Raw genomic sequence first — 16,329 nt, forward strand, 5'->3', positions numbered from 1 at the left:
TCCCATTTGTTTGAAATACAAGTACTGCCGAACCACGCGCTTTAAGGAGCCGTTAGGTGGAGGCTCGGCGCTAGGTTCGGGAAAGCAGAAAGCGGTAGAGAGAGAGTATTAAAGGCATAAGAATAACAGATAGAGAGAGAGAGAGGGCTCTACTCTTTGAGTATCTATCTTACTTTGTTCGTAGAGAGAGAGAGAGGAAAAAAGCGAAAGCAAAAAAGTGGGAAGCAATGGAGAACTGGTAAGGTAACAGAGAAATATCAACAAACGCCATTACCATTACCATTTCCATTTCCATTTCCAACAACAACAACAGCAAGAGGGAGGATCGCCACTTCCTCCATTAATATTCACAGACTTTATTCTTCCTTCTCTCTTGTAGATCTTTGTACCCAGAGGACCCGATGCAGTGTGCTGCAATTGGCTGTTGATTTTTGGGGAGGATTTTGATTTTTCTTTTCTCTGTACAAGACCAAGATGGAGGCAATGGATAGAACGCCGTCGTTTTCAGTGGCATCCCTGGTGGACGATGTGCTTCAACAGCACGGGAATCGCCTCGCTGGTGGAGGAGGCGGCCTCGATTTGGAATCTAGGAGGGCCGAGGAAGCCGGTAACTCCGCTTTCTAATCTTATTTTCCCAAATCTTCGGAGTTTAGTGAATCATTTTTTTTTCTGATACTTATTTTGAGATTGGTTCTTTAAATTACTAGCATCTAGAAGAAACGAAGCCGCTGGATGGCTGAGGAAGATGATCGGCGTTGTTGCGGCTAAAGATTTGCCGGCTGAGCCGTCAGAGGAAGAATTTAGGCTCGGATTGAGAAGTGGGATCATTCTGTGCAATGTCCTGAACAAGGTGCAATCAGGAGCAGTGCCCAAGGTGAGCCAATTTCTCAATTGGGTTTATTGTTATTTGGTTCCTAAATTCTCAGTCTCTGCTCTCCCATGAACAATTTGTTAGGTGGTTGAAAGTCCTTGTGATTCTGGGCTCATCCCTGATGGAGCAGCGCTGTCAGCATTTCAGTATTTCGAGAATGTGAGGAACTTTCTTGTGGCCATACAGGAGATGGGAGTTCCTGCCTTTGAGGCGTCTGATCTCGAGCAGGGTGGGAAATCTGCCTGTGGCAGGGTTGTGAATACTGTTCTGGCTCTTAAATCTTACGGTGAGTGGAAGCAGGGTGGAGGCTATGGAGTTTGGAAATTCGGTGGGAATGTGAAACCTACTGCTACTATGTCCTCCACTAAATCCTTTGTGAGGAAGAATTCAGAGCCATTCACAAATTCCTTGTCAAGAACCTCTTCCCTGAATGAAAAATCTCTCAACTGTTCATCATCTTCCAATGTTAGTAATGTGGATTGTTTCAATTTAGTGTTATTTGCTTGTCTGTCTCGAGTTTATTGATTCTAATACTTTATTTCTTGTCAATTATTCGTTGTGGCAGAATGGTTCTCGCTCGTCCCTCATTCGGGCATTTTTGACAGATAAAAGGCCTGAAGAAATCCCAGTGGTAATGACTGAACATGTTCTTGCTCCTTGAGTACTCTTGTTCTTGTAGATTTCTTGATAGGATTTGGTGCTTGATGATGGTAGCCTTAGATCAAGATAAATGGATATTGCTGATGAATTGAGGTTTCATCCCCCAAGAAAGAGCCAAAAAATGGTTTCTATTTTGACACAATTCATCTATCTAAATTTTTATTTTTTGAGTGTAGATCATACTTTTTTCTTCTTTTAAATACCTGGCTATAATCAATGGCAATTGTTTCTCCTGCATAGAGCACATGTAGTGTATTCTATTTTATACAAAATGAAGATGTCCACAACTTTTTCTAAACTATGTTGCTCTATCTTGTTGTAGTTGGTAGAATCACTGCTAAGCAAGCTTGTGGATGAGGTTGAGAATCGCTTTTCCAGCCTTGAACTGGTATGTAGATTCAACAATCTTGTTTCATTTGTTGGCTTACATCTTGTTTATATCTCTACTATTTATTTACATCACAGGCAAAAGTAACCTCAAAAGATGTGGCTGCACCGCAAGGCAACAAGTCACAGTTGAAACCAGCTTTTGGTGTTAAAAGGGTGGAAAAAGTTGAAATAGTCCATGAAAGGAGTATGTTTGAGGAGCAATCAAAGAGCCAGATTCTGAAGCAGCAAATTATTTTTGATCAGCAGCAAAAGGATGTTCTGGTATGTAGCTGAAACATATTCTTATTAAATTTGTTCTTATGTATTGTTCATCATGTCCATACTAATTTTAAGTTGCTGTAGGAACTAAAACATAAACTGCACGCTGCAAAAGCTGGAATGCAGTTTATGCAAGTAAAATTTAGTGAAGAGTTCCACAACCTCGGTAAGATTATTGGACTTATTGTCAAATTATAAGAGTTTATGCAAGTGTATAGCTTTTTATCTCATTTCAATTTGTTTTGCTTTTTATTAATGCAGGTATGCACGTTAATAGTCTTGCTCATGCTGCATCTGGATATCATAAAGTTCTTGAGGAAAATCGTAAGCTGTATAATCAAGTGCAGGATCTCAAAGGTAATTAAGATCACTGGTCCTTGAACTTTCTGTGCATTTAATGTTGAATATTATCAATATTTTGGTCTCTGTGACAGGTAGTATAAGAGTTTACTGCCGAGTTAGACCCTTTTTGTCCGATCAATCAAATTATTTGAGTGTCGTGGATCACATAGAAGATGGAAGTATTACTGTTAACGCCCCCTCAAAGCATGGGAAGGGACATCGATCCTTCAGCTTCAACAAAATATTTGGTCCATCTGCTACACAAGGTAGTTGAAACTCAAAATTTTAAGGGGTATGGATTTTTAACATTAATTTTTTACAATACTTTCTCATTCTATTGCAGTGGAGGTCTTTGCTGATATGCAGCCACTCATTCGGTCTGTTCTTGATGGATACAATGTTTGCATTTTTGCATATGGCCAAACAGGATCGGGGAAAACTTTTACCATGGTATTAAACGTTTAAAGTTTGCCTCTAAGAAATTTGTGAAATTTAGATTAAGTGCTCATCTCTTTCGTTGTCGCATGTCTAGACTGGGCCAAAAGAGCTAACGGAGAAGAGTCAGGGAGTAAATTATAGAGCATTAGGAGATTTGTTCCTAATAGCAGAACAAAGAAAAGAAACCTATCGTTACGATGTTTCCGTTCAGATGATCGAGATTTATAATGAGCAAGTTAGGGATCTCCTTGTCACTGATGGTACCAATAAAAGATATCCTTCACATTGATTTTGTTTATCCTTGAGTTTGTAGTTATAAATTCATAAAAATAAGATATGGTGGACTAATTTCTCATTGCAAATTGTATGAAGATGCACATAAGTAATGCTTATGTTTTATCCATTATCAGCTTACAGAGTTGAACATCAAACCTGTTTGTAGTTCTAGAATCTAAATAGAGTAACTTTCTATCAAATGCTTTCTTTCCTTAACTATTTTTACATTAGAAATTCGCAACAGTTCTCAAAATGGCCTCAGTGTACCAGATGCTAACCTTGTAAACGTGTCGTCAACTTCCGATGTCATCAATCTAATGAACCTTGGCCAAAGGAATCGTGCCGTAGGAGCAACAGCTCTAAATGATCGTAGTAGCCGTTCCCACAGGTGATTAATGGAGATATCTTTGTGGTATTGAGTTGTGTATGCTTCACTGTGCACCAGGCTAACTCCAATTGAATAATTTTTTGTAGTTGCTTGACGGTTCATGTTCAAGGAAGAGATTTGACATCTGGAGCCGTTCTCCGTGGCTGTATGCATCTGGTAGATTTGGCAGGAAGTGAAAGAGTTGACAAGTCTGAGGTGACTGGAGATAGACTGAAAGAAGCACAACATATCAATAAATCTCTTTCTGCTCTCGGTGATGTGATTGCTTCTCTTGCCCACAAGAATCCTCATGTACCTTATAGAAATAGCAAATTAACACAACTTCTTCAAGATTCACTTGGTAAGATGGAATGTATATGCATACTGAATACACTCTCCCTCCCTCAATCTTAGATTGACTTACAACTTGGAATTTGTTTATATATTTTTAGGTGGGCAAGCCAAGACTTTGATGTTTGTTCACATAAGCCCAGAACCTGATGCTATTGGAGAGACATTAAGCACACTAAAATTTGCAGAGAGAGTGGCCACAGTCGAACTTGGTGCTGCTCGAGTAAACAAAGATACTACAGATGTTAAAGAACTCAAAGATCAGGTTTCAAGATTTGTTCACATTTAATCTGATCTTGAGCATGTTCTTTCTCAAGCTTTGTATTGAAACTTAATTTTTATCTGTCAGATTGCAAGTTTAAAGGCAGCACTTGCAAGGAAAGAGGGGGCGCCACAACAAATCCAACATCCTGCTCTCGGGAACTCTGAGAAATTCAAGACAAAAGCTAGTGAGTTATCGCCTTGCCAGCCTAAAAGTCAAGATTTAGATGTGTTGGTTGAACATGCTATCCGCCGTCAGCCTATGGGCGATGTAGGCAACATAGAGGTATGTTCTTCCCCTAATAAATGAGGCCTTTGTTCAAAATAATTAATTTGGTTAATGTGATTCCATTAGATTTTTGTCATATAAACGAAAGTAAAACCATAGTCCTACACATGCAAGAGTTACGGCTCCATCTGATAACATTTCATTCTTTTCTGATGAAATGCTGGAGTACCCTGCGGTTCTGCCAATGAGCTATTTATTAGCCAATAATGTGACTTGTGACCATCTTAGGAGTTACGGTCTTATTTGATAACATTTCGTTTTTATTTTCTATCTTTTGAAAATTATACTACTTGTTTTTTCTATCATAGATAGAAGTAGGAGTTGTAAGCTTGATTTTTAAAAACATAGAACTAAAAACGAAATGGTCATGAATAAGGCGAATGGTCATGAATAAGGCGAATAAGGCGATATGATAACTTTTTCTAAAGATATGGTGGTTCTTTTAAATATCTCTCCCATCTAAGTTGTCCATTTATTTGGTCTTCATTACTAACTTGAAGTTGTACCTAAATTTTAATGCTCCAGCTTCATAATAACTCTGCCTTACGGCAGAAAAGGCAAAGCTTTGACATGGATGAACTGTTGGCCAATTCACCTCCATGGCCACCCATAAGTAGCCCTTGCCTGAACTACGGCGAGGACGATAAAGACACGGGCTCGGGTGAGTGGGTCGATAAGGTAATGGTTAACAAGCAAGACGTGAACCGAGTCGAGAATTCGTTGGGGTGCTGGGAAGTAGAAAATGGTAACTTAAATGATGTCTTCTACCAGAAATATCTTCAGGACTCCTCCAAGATGATGTATACAGACCAAGCATATGGTATGCTAGCAGGAGCAAACAGATTCAACGTTGTCGGCATTGATGATATAGATGATCTCGACGCAGGAACGAGCGACTCATCGGAGCCAGATTTGCTTTGGCAATTCAACCACCATTCCAAACTTGCAAGTATAGGCAACAGCATTGGATCAAAAACGAAAAAACCGAATGGAAAGCCAGTAAAGAGCCCAGATTTAAGGTATTGTACTAGACTAGAGCTTAGTTCTTGAACTTATATAATATATGGCTTTATTTTAATGGGATTCTTGAATTCTTGCCATTTTTGCAGCAAGAACTTCAGTTCTTCATTGGGCCCTTCTCCTTCGCAGAAAATATCAAATGGGGTTGCCCTCCCACTGCACAGAAATGGGAGACAGCCTGCTTCTGCTGATAGCAAACGCAGAACTGGAAATAGAAAACAGTAATTTTTCTTTTCATTTTTTCTTTAATTCTTTAACAACGTGAGAGAGGGAATGTTGATTTTTTTTTTTTCCGAGCTTTTTTTATCATTGGCCATGCTGAGAAGAGAGGGGTTTTTATGTCTTTCCACTTTTTTTTTCTTAATTGTTGTAATTAATTATTGTCACAGTGAAAAGAAGCAATAATTTCAGTTGCTTTGAATTTGGGTTTATTACCTGGTCTCTTTTAATGACAGAAACTGTGTTAACAGCTCCAATTATTGTCATAGATTGGTTTTTCATCCCAATGGCCGATAATAATCACTCATTGATTCGTTGTTCCGTTGATATTAAGTTATGTTATTGATTTTCTTTTGAGTCAGGTAGAGATCAAACTTTCTACCTCTATGATGATAATTAGTGTCATATGTATATATTCAAATTTGTAGTCACGATGTTAACTTACTAAATATAACCACTTTTCTATAGTAATCATATATATTTTTTAGTTTAAGGGTATAAACACAATTATTAAGACATTAACAGATATGAAAAGTAAATAAAAACCAAACACAGCCATTAAGTTTTAAGGTCTTGATTTTTTATTCAATAACAATCCATTGTAAGTCAATATCAAATCCGTTGTGATTGGATTATACTCCTAACTAAAATTATATATCAAAAGTTAATTTATTTATTATGTTTAATACAAATCGCTAACTAAACATATTAAGTATTAGATGTTAACTAATGTAACTTCAATGTAGCTCAACTTTTAATGTAATTTCTACCCAATGTTATTACTGTTGTTTACTCGATGAGGATAAAATATTGATATCATTTATGAAGAATATAAAGAAAGAAAGAAAGTTTCTTCTACTTTTATCAAATCAATCATTTTTCAAATATTGTATTTTAGTCTATTATTTCATTAATTCTAGGGTAATAAGATAAAATTTCCAACAAACTCTAAAGGATAATCATTGGAACATATCTCCCACATCGTGGTTCTCTCCTAATGTTACTAGGTATATGTCAGAAAATATATATGACCTTGATAAATATGGAATATAAGTTTAAAATATGTCAATAGAAGAATAACTTAATATATTATCTACCAAAAAGTTGGAGGTTCGAATATCCACCCCAAATATTGTTGAACTAACAAAAGAAAAAATTCAAAATACATTTTGTTTGGTAATTTCTCTTTAGCTAAATATACCAAAGGGTCTTTTAATCTTTTAAAATTTTCAAGTTTACCCTTACTTTATTGAAATTATTCAATTAGGTAATTCCAATTTGTTTAACTTAGTATAGGAAATAACTTATATTCATGATCTCCTCATCCTTTTAATTCCAATTTGTCACTAAATGTTTGACAACTTTTAATATTTGAAAAAAGTTTTTGTTTTTGCATTTATTGTCAAACATTTAATGGTGAGGAAGACAAGGTTTCTCCTCGTTATTGAGGAGTTAAGTATTTTCTTTTTAATTTTTTAATTTATAATAATAATAAAATAAGAAGACAACCAATCAACTTTTAAAATAACAATATCTTAAATTTATGCTCGAGTTGGCACGTACATTAAAAAAGTTTTTTTAAAGAAAGCTACCACCCGATACGTTGGCGTTTTGATGGGCCGCCTGAATGGGCCGAAGGGAAGAAAAGTCCGGTCCGAGGCAGGCGCAGCCATGATTATGAAAGCCATTCCACTTTCACTTTCACATTTCAACATTTTCCGACAAAAGGAAATCGCCGTATTCTCTCAGAACTTCCTCTGAAAGCTCTAACGTCACCTGCCATCTCTCCGGCGCCTAGCGCCTTATCGCCGCCCATTTCTCCCTTGAGGATTCCACCTTCCGGACCTCCATCGTTAATCTCCTCTTCTACTCGCAAGATCACTCGCTCATTCTTCTTGCCAGAAGAATGGCTGCCGCGTATGTTCTGTCCCGGCGATCTTCGCCTTCGCACCTGTTCGGGATGGCGCGTTGTGCTACTGCGTCTTTGAGATCTTACTCCACGTCTTTTAGGGAGGAAAGAGATACGTTTGGACCGATTAACGTTCCCTCCGACAGGTTCGTGTGTGTCTCTCTCTCTCTCGTTCATCTGGTTTTTGGATTTGCTTGACTAACACTTGCTTTTGTTTTCCATTTCCTCAAAGGAAATTGTGATAAATGAAGTGAAATAAGTATTTTAATTACGTTGTTTGCCTTTTTAGATTATGGGGAGCTCAAACGCAGAGATCGTTGCAGAACTTCGAGATCGGAGGAGACCGTGAGCGGATGCCTGAACCTATAGTTCGTGCCTTTGGCGTACTTAAAAAGTGTGCTGCCAAGGTCCATTCGTTTTCAAATTAAGTTATAATGTGATGTTTGATTTTTTGTGCTACAGTTCGTATTTTGCAATTGAGATGAGATATTATTGCTTGGAAATGGTTCTACTGTTCATATTGAATCTGTTTTTGTAGGTAAACATGGAATATGGTCTTGATCCAACTATTGGGAAAGCCATAATGCAAGCAGCCCAAGAAGTAGCCGAGGGAAAGTTAAATGATCACTTTCCGCTAGTTGTATGGCAAACTGGAAGTGGCACTCAGAGTAACATGAATGCCAATGAGGTTAGGAGAACTACTCTGTTTTATCTTGATTGTGAGGTGCCAAGAGCGAAGGTTCAATCTATTAAGGATCTTATTGAAAGTCTTACATATTTCTTTCTTTTACATGAATCTCTTTCTTTGATCACGTTGTCGTGGTATTTTTTACCCAAGGAAGCATGAAAGGCTAGGTCACTGTTTTTATGTTAGGTTTGAGTTCTTATTAACGGCAGATGTGATGGCATGTGGTATTTAATCCCTTAATATACAACTCTCCCATGGGAGAGATTTGCTTTCCTTGGAAAATTAGGTTCCGTCAATCGCCATTCTTGAATCTAATGCAAAGTTCAAATCTAATTATTTCCTGAACTCCATGGCTTAAATTTATAATGCCATGTACGTGAAGTATGCGGCTTCCAAACTAGTGGTTACTGATGGTTGAATTGAAGACGTTGTAAGATGACTACAGTTTTTTTCACCCCCTCCCTTCCCTATGTAGTCAAATTCACCGAGTCTTCCTAAAGTACAGTCTCTTGAGAACAGAAAAGCATTTCCTCCAATAAGATATACATTTCCCTTCAATAATATTTGAAGTATCTAATATGAATGTTATGCGCACATGATTGCAGAACATAGGGTAATATGTTGAGTAATCTTCTTATAACGTCTCTGAGGGTATATTTTGTTAGTTGATTACTTGAATGGTACAAAATTGTGGACATACTATTTTTGTGGCAGGTCATTGCTAACAGAGCATCAGAGATCCTTGGCCATAAACGTGGTGAGAAGTTTGTGCACCCGAATGACCATGTTAACCGGTCACAATCTTCTAATGATACATTCCCAACTGTTAGTCATTTGCTTTCTTAAGTTATTTTGTGTATTGTTATTCCAACTCTTTTTCTGTAAATAACCAATAAAGTTTAGCAGTTTTCCATGGCAAAACTTCTTTTTTCCATAGAAGTTTTAATGATCAAAGTTTATGCCATTACTACTTTGGTCAAATTTTTATGCCATTACTACTTTTATTTGTCTCAATTGACAAGAGTTTTTTCCTCACTTCTGATGATTTCTACTGATTTCCTTTTACAGGTAATGCACATAGCAGCTGCAACAGAAATTAATTCCAGATTCATACCAAAATTGAAAACTTTGCATTCATCACTAAACTCAAAGGTTTGATTTTTATTAGAGATACGATGCCCAGAATTTCAAATTTTTGTTTGCATCTTTACATGTTTTAAATAATCCGACCTTAATTTATTTACAGAAGCCTGTTTGAGTCATAATCTTAGGTCATGTTTGTTTGATTGCATGGATTAAGCTGAATGTCTAAAAAGCATGGAAAGCATTAGGAGATCATAACATAGTTTGAATCTGATTTACCATCTGTTAGTTTGAACACTTCTTAACTGAGTTGTATGGTAGTGATTGTATGTGTTTATTTACACTCCCTGCTCCTTTGCATTTTATTTGCCCTTTGCACCTTAATTTAAGTCTGTAATTCCTTATATTACTCTGTTATGATCCAAACAGTCCATTGAATTCAAAGATATTGTTAAGATTGGACGCACTCACACTCAAGATGCCACACCATTAACCCTTGGGCAAGAGTTCAGCGGCTATACCACACAAGTATGCTTTCTTTCTCTTTGTGGTTGTGAAAGTTTTGGTGGTCCTGATGCCTATTGAAAAGAAGAAATAGAGTACGATGCATATAAATAATTTTCTGATTGGTGTGTGCTTGGGCTGCAGGTGAAGTATGGTATTGACAGAGTCTTGTGCACTCTACCTCGAATGTATCAGGTTGTGATGCTTGTAATTGTTCCAGGTATTTTTTCAATTCCTTTTGCTATTTTTATTTTTGACACTTCAGAATTCCATTTGTACAGCTTGCCCAAGGTGGAACTGCTGTTGGAACTGGATTGAACACAAAGAAAGGGTATATTTTCTTTCGAATTAGTATGAATAAGAAAAAATATCTAGTTTTCTTATATTGTGCTTCAAGACCAGACGGATGAGCGTATTTCTTATTTTGAGATTGGCGCTGTCTATTATTCAGATTTGATGTGAAGATAGCTGCAGCAGTAGCTGAAGAAACAAATTTCCCGTTTGTGACGGCAGAAAACAAGTTTGAAGCTCTGGTTAGTCAATTGAAGGAGCATCATCTTCCCTCTCTTTTGTTTTTTATTGCACAGTTTGGTGTTGCCTTCCTTCATACATGGAACCATTTTTTTATGTTGGAATATTTTGTTTTGCTAGGCGGCACATGACGCTTTTGTTGAGACTAGTGGGGCTCTTAACACAGTTGCTACTTCCTTGATGAAGATTGCTAATGACATACGCCTGTTGGGAAGGTTTATATGCATTAATTTCGTCGATCCTAGCACTGTATCATTTCTTGTCTTTCTTTATCTAATATTTCCCCCCTCATTTCATGTATACAGTGGTCCACGTTGTGGTCTTGGTGAACTTATTCTTCCCGAAAATGAGCCAGGCAGTAGTATTATGCCAGTAAATCTCTCTGTCTCTCTCTCTGTGTTTTGGGGGCACATGCGTGTCTGTCTGTCTTTCAGAAGCTATGTTTCAATGCTTTGGGCTTGTTAAGCTTAACAATTTTTTCTGGTTCTAGGGGAAGGTCAACCCTACTCAGTGCGAGGCTCTCACTATGGTCTGTGCTCAGGTATAGTTACCTTCTAGCATAGTTCATTATGTGATGCTGAAAGAGGAATTAGTTAATATAGATCCAACTAATTATGTTGGTTTCCATTTGTTCCCCAAAAATTTTGAGTTACCATTCTAAGCTATGCATACTCTGGTTATCAGTGACTAGTTTCATATATGTAATATATTGTCATTCTTGAACCTTAATTAGTTCAATGTGTTCCAACAAATTTTTGTTAATATTTTGTTTATTTGTTTTAAATAAATCAATTAAAAGTTTGTTTCTAATTTTTTAATTAAAAAAAAATATATATTAGATGCGATCGACAGTTCTTCATGTTTTACAGGTTATGGGAAACCATGTGGCAGTAACGGTTGGTGGATCAAATGGACACTTTGAGCTTAATGTATTTAAGCCAATGATCGCCAATGCTCTTTTGCATGTAAGTTCTGTAGTATCTCTTTATCGTTGTTATTTCTAGATATTATGTTTAAATAATGATATCATAAACTAAACTATTATCTTGTGGTTGCACCATCTGCTATGAGATTCATTTATCATATTGTCGATCACTCGATCTGCTTATCGTCCTCAAATGACATGCACGCACGCACATATATATATAGAGTTAGAAATAAATATTCTGGATTTATTGAACCTTCATCTCGAACTCTGGCTCTGCAGTCATTGAGATTATTAGGAGATGCTTCTGCTTCATTTGAAAAGAACTGTGTAAGAGGAATTCAAGCTAACACGGAAAGAATTTCGAAATTATTGCGTGAGGTTAGTTTTATGTTAATATTTGAAAAAGATAATTTTATGCTACACCGCTTGTGTTGAAGATTTTGGCTGATGATGATTCTTGTGTATATCTCTGCACTTAAATTCGATGGCCTTGCAGTCGCTGATGCTCGTCACAGCTTTGAACCCTGTAAGTGATCATAACTAGAAAGCTCACATTTTCCTTAGGCTTGGAACATTGTTTGATAACGTGTTCATGCATACTGTTTCCAGAAAATTGGTTACGACAATGCTGCTGCAGTTGCAAAGACAGCCCACAAGGAAGGATCCACTTTGAAGGTATGAATTGCGTTTGAATTACATTTATAATCCTAATTGTATAGGTTTAATCTTATTTTCATCTCTAAACATTTCATGCTTATACTGTTTCTAGTCTTTAAACTTTCAAACATTTTTTTTTATCTCTAAAGTTGTGCATAAAGAACTATTTAGTCAAAGTCACTCATTTTTAAATAAATTAGTTAATAGAAGTTTGATATGGGTATCTCCTTATTCATTAGCCTAATCAATAGGCATCTGTAAGTCATGTGTTGTCAGTTGGGTGTCAAGTTTTCAAATGCATTTAGGTTCTTGTTAAATGATTTAGGGAAATTCAAATGGTAAGCACATTAGATTGTCTGGACTAAAAATAGGACATTTGTAAGTTTAGAGAATATATAAATACACAACCAAAATAGGATTTAAACTCATATATCTTTTTTTAGTACAACATGTGGATAGAGGATCGAACTCACAATCTCTTGGTTGGAGATATATGCCAATTACCGCTGAGCTAGCTTTGGTCCATATTTTTATTATTACCTAAATTGTCAAATGGCTCGTTTTGGTATATAATTTTGTAGGACGCTGCATTGAAGCTTGGAGTTCTAAGCGAGGAAGAGTTTGATAAACATGTGGTGCCTGAGAAGATGATTGGTCCATCTGATTGATAAAAAGTTGTTTTGTGTTTGGCTCATTGTTTCATCAAAATAATTTTGATAGGTACTTTCATTTTTCTCCTAAAAGGAAGAAGAAATCCATTTTTATGAGGATTGAACTGGATAATAAAAAGACCACATATAATAGGATCTCTCCTAAGGATTGTGGTCGTTCCTCTTGTATTTTCTAGAAAATTCTCTCACCGGAAGTAATTAATAATTTATTTTGGATACATTTTTTGTGGTACGTTGATTATTGCATCTCTTTGGTGCGTTTTTCTTATAAATGGTGGATTGTAATAAAAATATTTTATACAATTCATATACATATACATATAATGTAGTTTACAAGTGGAGTGCTGCGATTTCCTATATGCCCTCCGTTAAATATCAAAGTAAGAACATGAATTCCTTGCTTCGTAGAGTATTCTTCCAATAATTTTGAGTTTCTACCTTTTAAAGCTCTCATTACTTGAGGCTTAATAAACGAAATGATATTTTGAAGTTGATTTCTGCAACCACTAGCTCTCGTAGCCATGGTAAGAAAAAGAATATAGCTTGGTGAAAACTATTTCATTTGATCAATGGTAGAGTGCCGAGGCTTGCAGGGAGTGAGCTCCTATTATAACCAAACGAGAGATTTGCTGTCCGTTCAAAAATTATGAAACTTGTTCTTGTAGAAGACTCATTTGAATGTTCTAAGAATGGATCAGTCAAGTTCATTGACACATGTTTGGAGTGTGGAAGGTAGCAGGCAGTGTCCACCAAGCTCCAAGCAAGTTTTTCCACCCCTTTGGACATTTGATGATTTGGCATGCTTGCTTTGAGCGAACAAGATTGCTTTATGGCAACAAAGTGAGAGGTCCACTTTATCTCGCTTTTATTCTCTCTCTCCTACACCCCACCGTCCACCAGGGATATATTCCCATTGCATAATCAATCACCAAGGCGGCTCTATAATCTCTTCTTTATTCTTGGATTTCGTTCAAGAGAAAATGTATTAACCATGACCATCATAAAGAAAGAACCATACTTATCATGAAAAAAATGCAGTCGAGAACTCAGATTCACAACTATTTCTTCCATCCCTACCATACAAAACTACACATTGAAGACAACCAGCAGTTGACGGAAAGTTTCGAAGGTCTCAAACTTCTGTATGGAAGAGCACTCACGTTAAAGAAATCTACTAATAAGGCTTGAGAAAATCTTGTAACAATTTAAAAGAAAAAAGAACCAAAGATCAAACGATTGATAAATTAGAAAAATTATAGATGTAAATCTCTATTCGTCTGGGATTTTGATAACAAGGAAAATTGTCCAAAACAAGAAAAACGACAAAAGTGGTCAAAACCAGTACAGTAGTTGAGGATCTACGAACGATCAGAAATTCACTTCTTTGCTTTTTTTGATACCCTGCAAGAGAAAGAAGGTGGGTGGGTTCATTATATAAATCAGATTTAATCTGATCATCACATGTAAAAAACATCAGCAGCTATTATATACTTACTGAGTAGCTTGAGATGCAGCAGCTGGGGCAGCAGCTGCGGCTGGTTTTTCTCCAGGTCCCTAAATGACAAGGCCAAGTCAGTATTCTGGCATTAAGTAAAACTAATACTAAGGAACTTGAGGAATGGAGCAGTAGGTTTGGCATGACAAAGAAAATTGTATGTCGTCAAGCTTATTTTAAGAATTATTGAGGAATCATTTCAATTATAACATGATTGATCGGATACCTGGGCCAACCGCTCCTCTCTTCTGGCAATTTTTCTTTCCCTACTAGCCTTGTTCTTTGCTCTCTTAGCCTCAAATTGATCGGATAACGTCTTCTCTCTTGCCTTCTCAGCCTTTGATTTGTGGATGCTTTCCATCAGCACACGTTTGTTCTTGAAAACATTACCCTTCACCTTCATGTACATGTCATGATACATGTGTTTGTCAATCTTCTTCGACTCCCTGTACTTGCGGAGTAATCGCCTCAGGACACGCATTCTCCTCATCCAGAGGATCTTGGTGGGCAACCTAGCCTCCCTGGTACCCTTACGCTTACCTAAATGTAACAGACATAATTAGTGATGAAGTAAACATAAAAGCACTAGAGTGAAGAAATTGATAATAATTATGACATACAAGCACTTCTTGCTTAACTACTGTAAAAACTTATGATATAACAATTAGTTCCCTATTACTTTTAAATTTACACAGACATCGATCAACCAATGTTCCAATTCCTGACACATTTGAATGCTAAGCACGATAAATTATATGCTGTAAAAATTGTAAATGGAAATATCCATTTTCAAATTAAAGAAAATTAAAATATCAAACGGTAAACTATATTAACTCAAGGGAAAAAACAGTTAACATCCCTAATGCAAGGTCAAATGTACTAAAACATAGACATATCTTACCAAGAAGGAAAAAAACATACCATTCCCTCATAAACATCATCTCCCACATCTTCCTACGCAATTACATATGGTTTATAAAGTAAAATTTGGTTGTTATATTTCCTTTTGTTTGTAATCCTAAAGCATTTATATTATATTTTACTTATTTATTTATTTCTATTTTCATTGAGGCAAGTATTTATGCCTGATTTAAAATTTTAAGAACAGTTTTTCAAAGTTTCAATGTCCTGCACGCCAGCACAAAAATCTGCACGAATAGAGCGTCCATTCTTCATCTATAACAAGTAGCAGAAACTCAAAAAAAATTACCATATCCCGAGTGACGTCCCTTCCTCTTAGCCTCCTTCATACGACGAGCACGGGAACGAGAGTGGATCTTCGTCGGTTTCCTGATAATGAAACCATCTTTGACCAACTTCCTAATGTTTTGGCCTGCAATCGACACAACTTCCTATAAATCAACCCAAAACAGAAAACAAAACGGTGCCCACATACTAAAATAAAAGTTGCGATATTTCATATTCTCACGTATTAGACTAGGACATCCGGCAAAAAATAAAAAAATAGTATAAATAAGAAAAAGAAATCTCAAAGACCAAATATCCGGCAATAAACAATTTTACGAAACCAACAAAATTCAAACAGGAGTCTTTAACGAACTGTATTTCAACCAAGTAGATCGAACTAAAACCCTAATTCTTGAGAGCTTTCGCGTACCACTCAAATTAAGCAATAAACTTCCTATGACATCTCCCGCAACCAAAAGCAACTTAATCAACGAAAATATCAAAATCAAAACCCAGCAGTCCTAAAGGAAACAAAAAGGATCGAGAATGGAAGAAAAGGAAAAGAGCATACGAGAATTGGCCATGGAGATTTCATTGACTTCATTAGGATCCAGCCAGACTTTGCCTCTGCCGCACTTGAGAACACTAGCGGCGAGGCGCTTCTGAAGCTTGAGCGACACCATTTCTCCACACCTCCTCTGGGCAGCTGCAATTCGAGAGAACCGCGCGAGTGATTGTTCCGCTATTTATATATAAGACAGTGCTGCGTTTTCTGCCCTAGGGTTAGGGTTCCCAATTACTGGACATTTTTTGGGCTTCATAACCGGCCCATTAAAAGCTCCTTATTTGTGGATCTGAAATGATATAATGGGCTTTTATCTTAATGGGCCTCATGGATTCGGCTTTCTTTAGGTTTCCAAGGCCCTGATTTCT

At 36.7% G+C, this 16,329-nt stretch overlaps 3 protein-coding genes across 4 annotated transcripts; 2 read left to right on the forward strand and 1 right to left on the reverse strand.

Moving 5' to 3' along the window:
* The first annotated feature begins 122 nt into the window (after positions 1–122).
* LOC111022430 (P-loop nucleoside triphosphate hydrolases superfamily protein with CH (Calponin Homology) domain-containing protein) lies at positions 123–5,999 on the forward strand. Of its 2 annotated transcripts, none has more exons than XM_022299600.2 (18): positions 123–243; positions 380–607; positions 708–874; positions 956–1,336; positions 1,437–1,502; positions 1,854–1,919; positions 1,997–2,182; positions 2,264–2,345; positions 2,441–2,536; positions 2,614–2,787; positions 2,865–2,971; positions 3,054–3,232; positions 3,462–3,623; positions 3,710–3,963; positions 4,055–4,218; positions 4,303–4,500; positions 5,029–5,522; positions 5,613–5,999. In XM_022299600.2, exons 2-18 carry the CDS (start codon positions 475–477, stop codon positions 5,746–5,748), a joined length of 3,045 nt encoding a protein of 1,014 aa, XP_022155292.1. In that variant the 5' UTR covers positions 123–243; positions 380–474; the 3' UTR covers positions 5,749–5,999. The 2 variants fall into 2 exon arrangements, with proteins under 2 accessions (XP_022155292.1, XP_022155294.1); XM_022299602.2 differs by having other exon boundaries at positions 123–238.
* A 1,445-nt stretch (positions 6,000–7,444) lies between these two features.
* FUM1 (fumarase 1) lies at positions 7,445–12,933 on the forward strand. The gene is made up of 17 exons (XM_022299573.2): positions 7,445–7,797; positions 7,941–8,058; positions 8,190–8,339; positions 9,054–9,164; positions 9,408–9,491; positions 9,852–9,950; positions 10,071–10,121; positions 10,208–10,257; positions 10,378–10,459; positions 10,578–10,672; positions 10,763–10,829; positions 10,948–10,998; positions 11,327–11,422; positions 11,665–11,763; positions 11,882–11,911; positions 11,995–12,060; positions 12,624–12,933. Exons 1-17 carry the CDS (start codon positions 7,649–7,651, stop codon positions 12,708–12,710), a joined length of 1,485 nt encoding a protein of 494 aa, XP_022155265.1. The 5' UTR covers positions 7,445–7,648; the 3' UTR covers positions 12,711–12,933.
* A 991-nt stretch (positions 12,934–13,924) lies between these two features.
* LOC111022408 (large ribosomal subunit protein eL19x) lies at positions 13,925–16,126 on the reverse strand. The gene is made up of 5 exons (XM_022299574.2): positions 15,968–16,126; positions 15,419–15,541; positions 14,435–14,748; positions 14,209–14,267; positions 13,925–14,114 (listed from the first exon to the last, which is right to left on the reverse strand). Exons 1-5 carry the CDS (start codon positions 16,077–16,079, stop codon positions 14,090–14,092), a joined length of 633 nt encoding a protein of 210 aa, XP_022155266.1. The 5' UTR covers positions 16,080–16,126; the 3' UTR covers positions 13,925–14,089.
* Positions 16,127–16,329: the final 203 nt, after the last annotated feature.

The sequence above is a fragment of the Momordica charantia genome (genome assembly GCF_013281855.1).
Source record: "Momordica charantia cultivar OHB3-1 chromosome 8 unlocalized genomic scaffold, Mcharantia_2.0 BLBB01000008.1, whole genome shotgun sequence".
In the NCBI taxonomy this organism is placed as follows: domain Eukaryota; kingdom Viridiplantae; phylum Streptophyta; class Magnoliopsida; order Cucurbitales; family Cucurbitaceae; genus Momordica; species Momordica charantia.

Coding starts and splice junctions, on each gene's coding strand:
- LOC111022430 (XM_022299600.2), top strand. CDS start 475: ATGGAGGCAATGGATAGAACGCCGTCGTTTTCAGTGGCATCCCTGGTG. Junction 2,346..2,440: donor TGAAGAGTTCCACAACCTCG/GTAAGATTATTG, acceptor TTATTAATGCAG/GTATGCACGTTAATAGTCTT. Junction 2,972..3,053: donor CGGGGAAAACTTTTACCATG/GTATTAAACGTT, acceptor TCGCATGTCTAG/ACTGGGCCAAAAGAGCTAAC.
- FUM1 (XM_022299573.2), top strand. CDS start 7,649: ATGGCTGCCGCGTATGTTCTGTCCCGGCGATCTTCGCCTTCGCACCTG. Junction 7,798..7,940: donor ATTAACGTTCCCTCCGACAG/GTTCGTGTGTGT, acceptor TTGCCTTTTTAG/ATTATGGGGAGCTCAAACGC. Junction 9,165..9,407: donor CTAATGATACATTCCCAACT/GTTAGTCATTTG, acceptor TTCCTTTTACAG/GTAATGCACATAGCAGCTGC.
- LOC111022408 (XM_022299574.2), bottom strand. CDS start 16,079: ATGGTGTCGCTCAAGCTTCAGAAGCGCCTCGCCGCTAGTGTTCTCAAG. Junction 15,542..15,967: donor AATCTCCATGGCCAATTCTC/GTATGCTCTTTT, acceptor TGTCGATTGCAG/GCCAAAACATTAGGAAGTTG. Junction 14,749..15,418: donor GGGACGTCACTCGGGATATG/GTAATTTTTTTT, acceptor TGTTACATTTAG/GTAAGCGTAAGGGTACCAGG.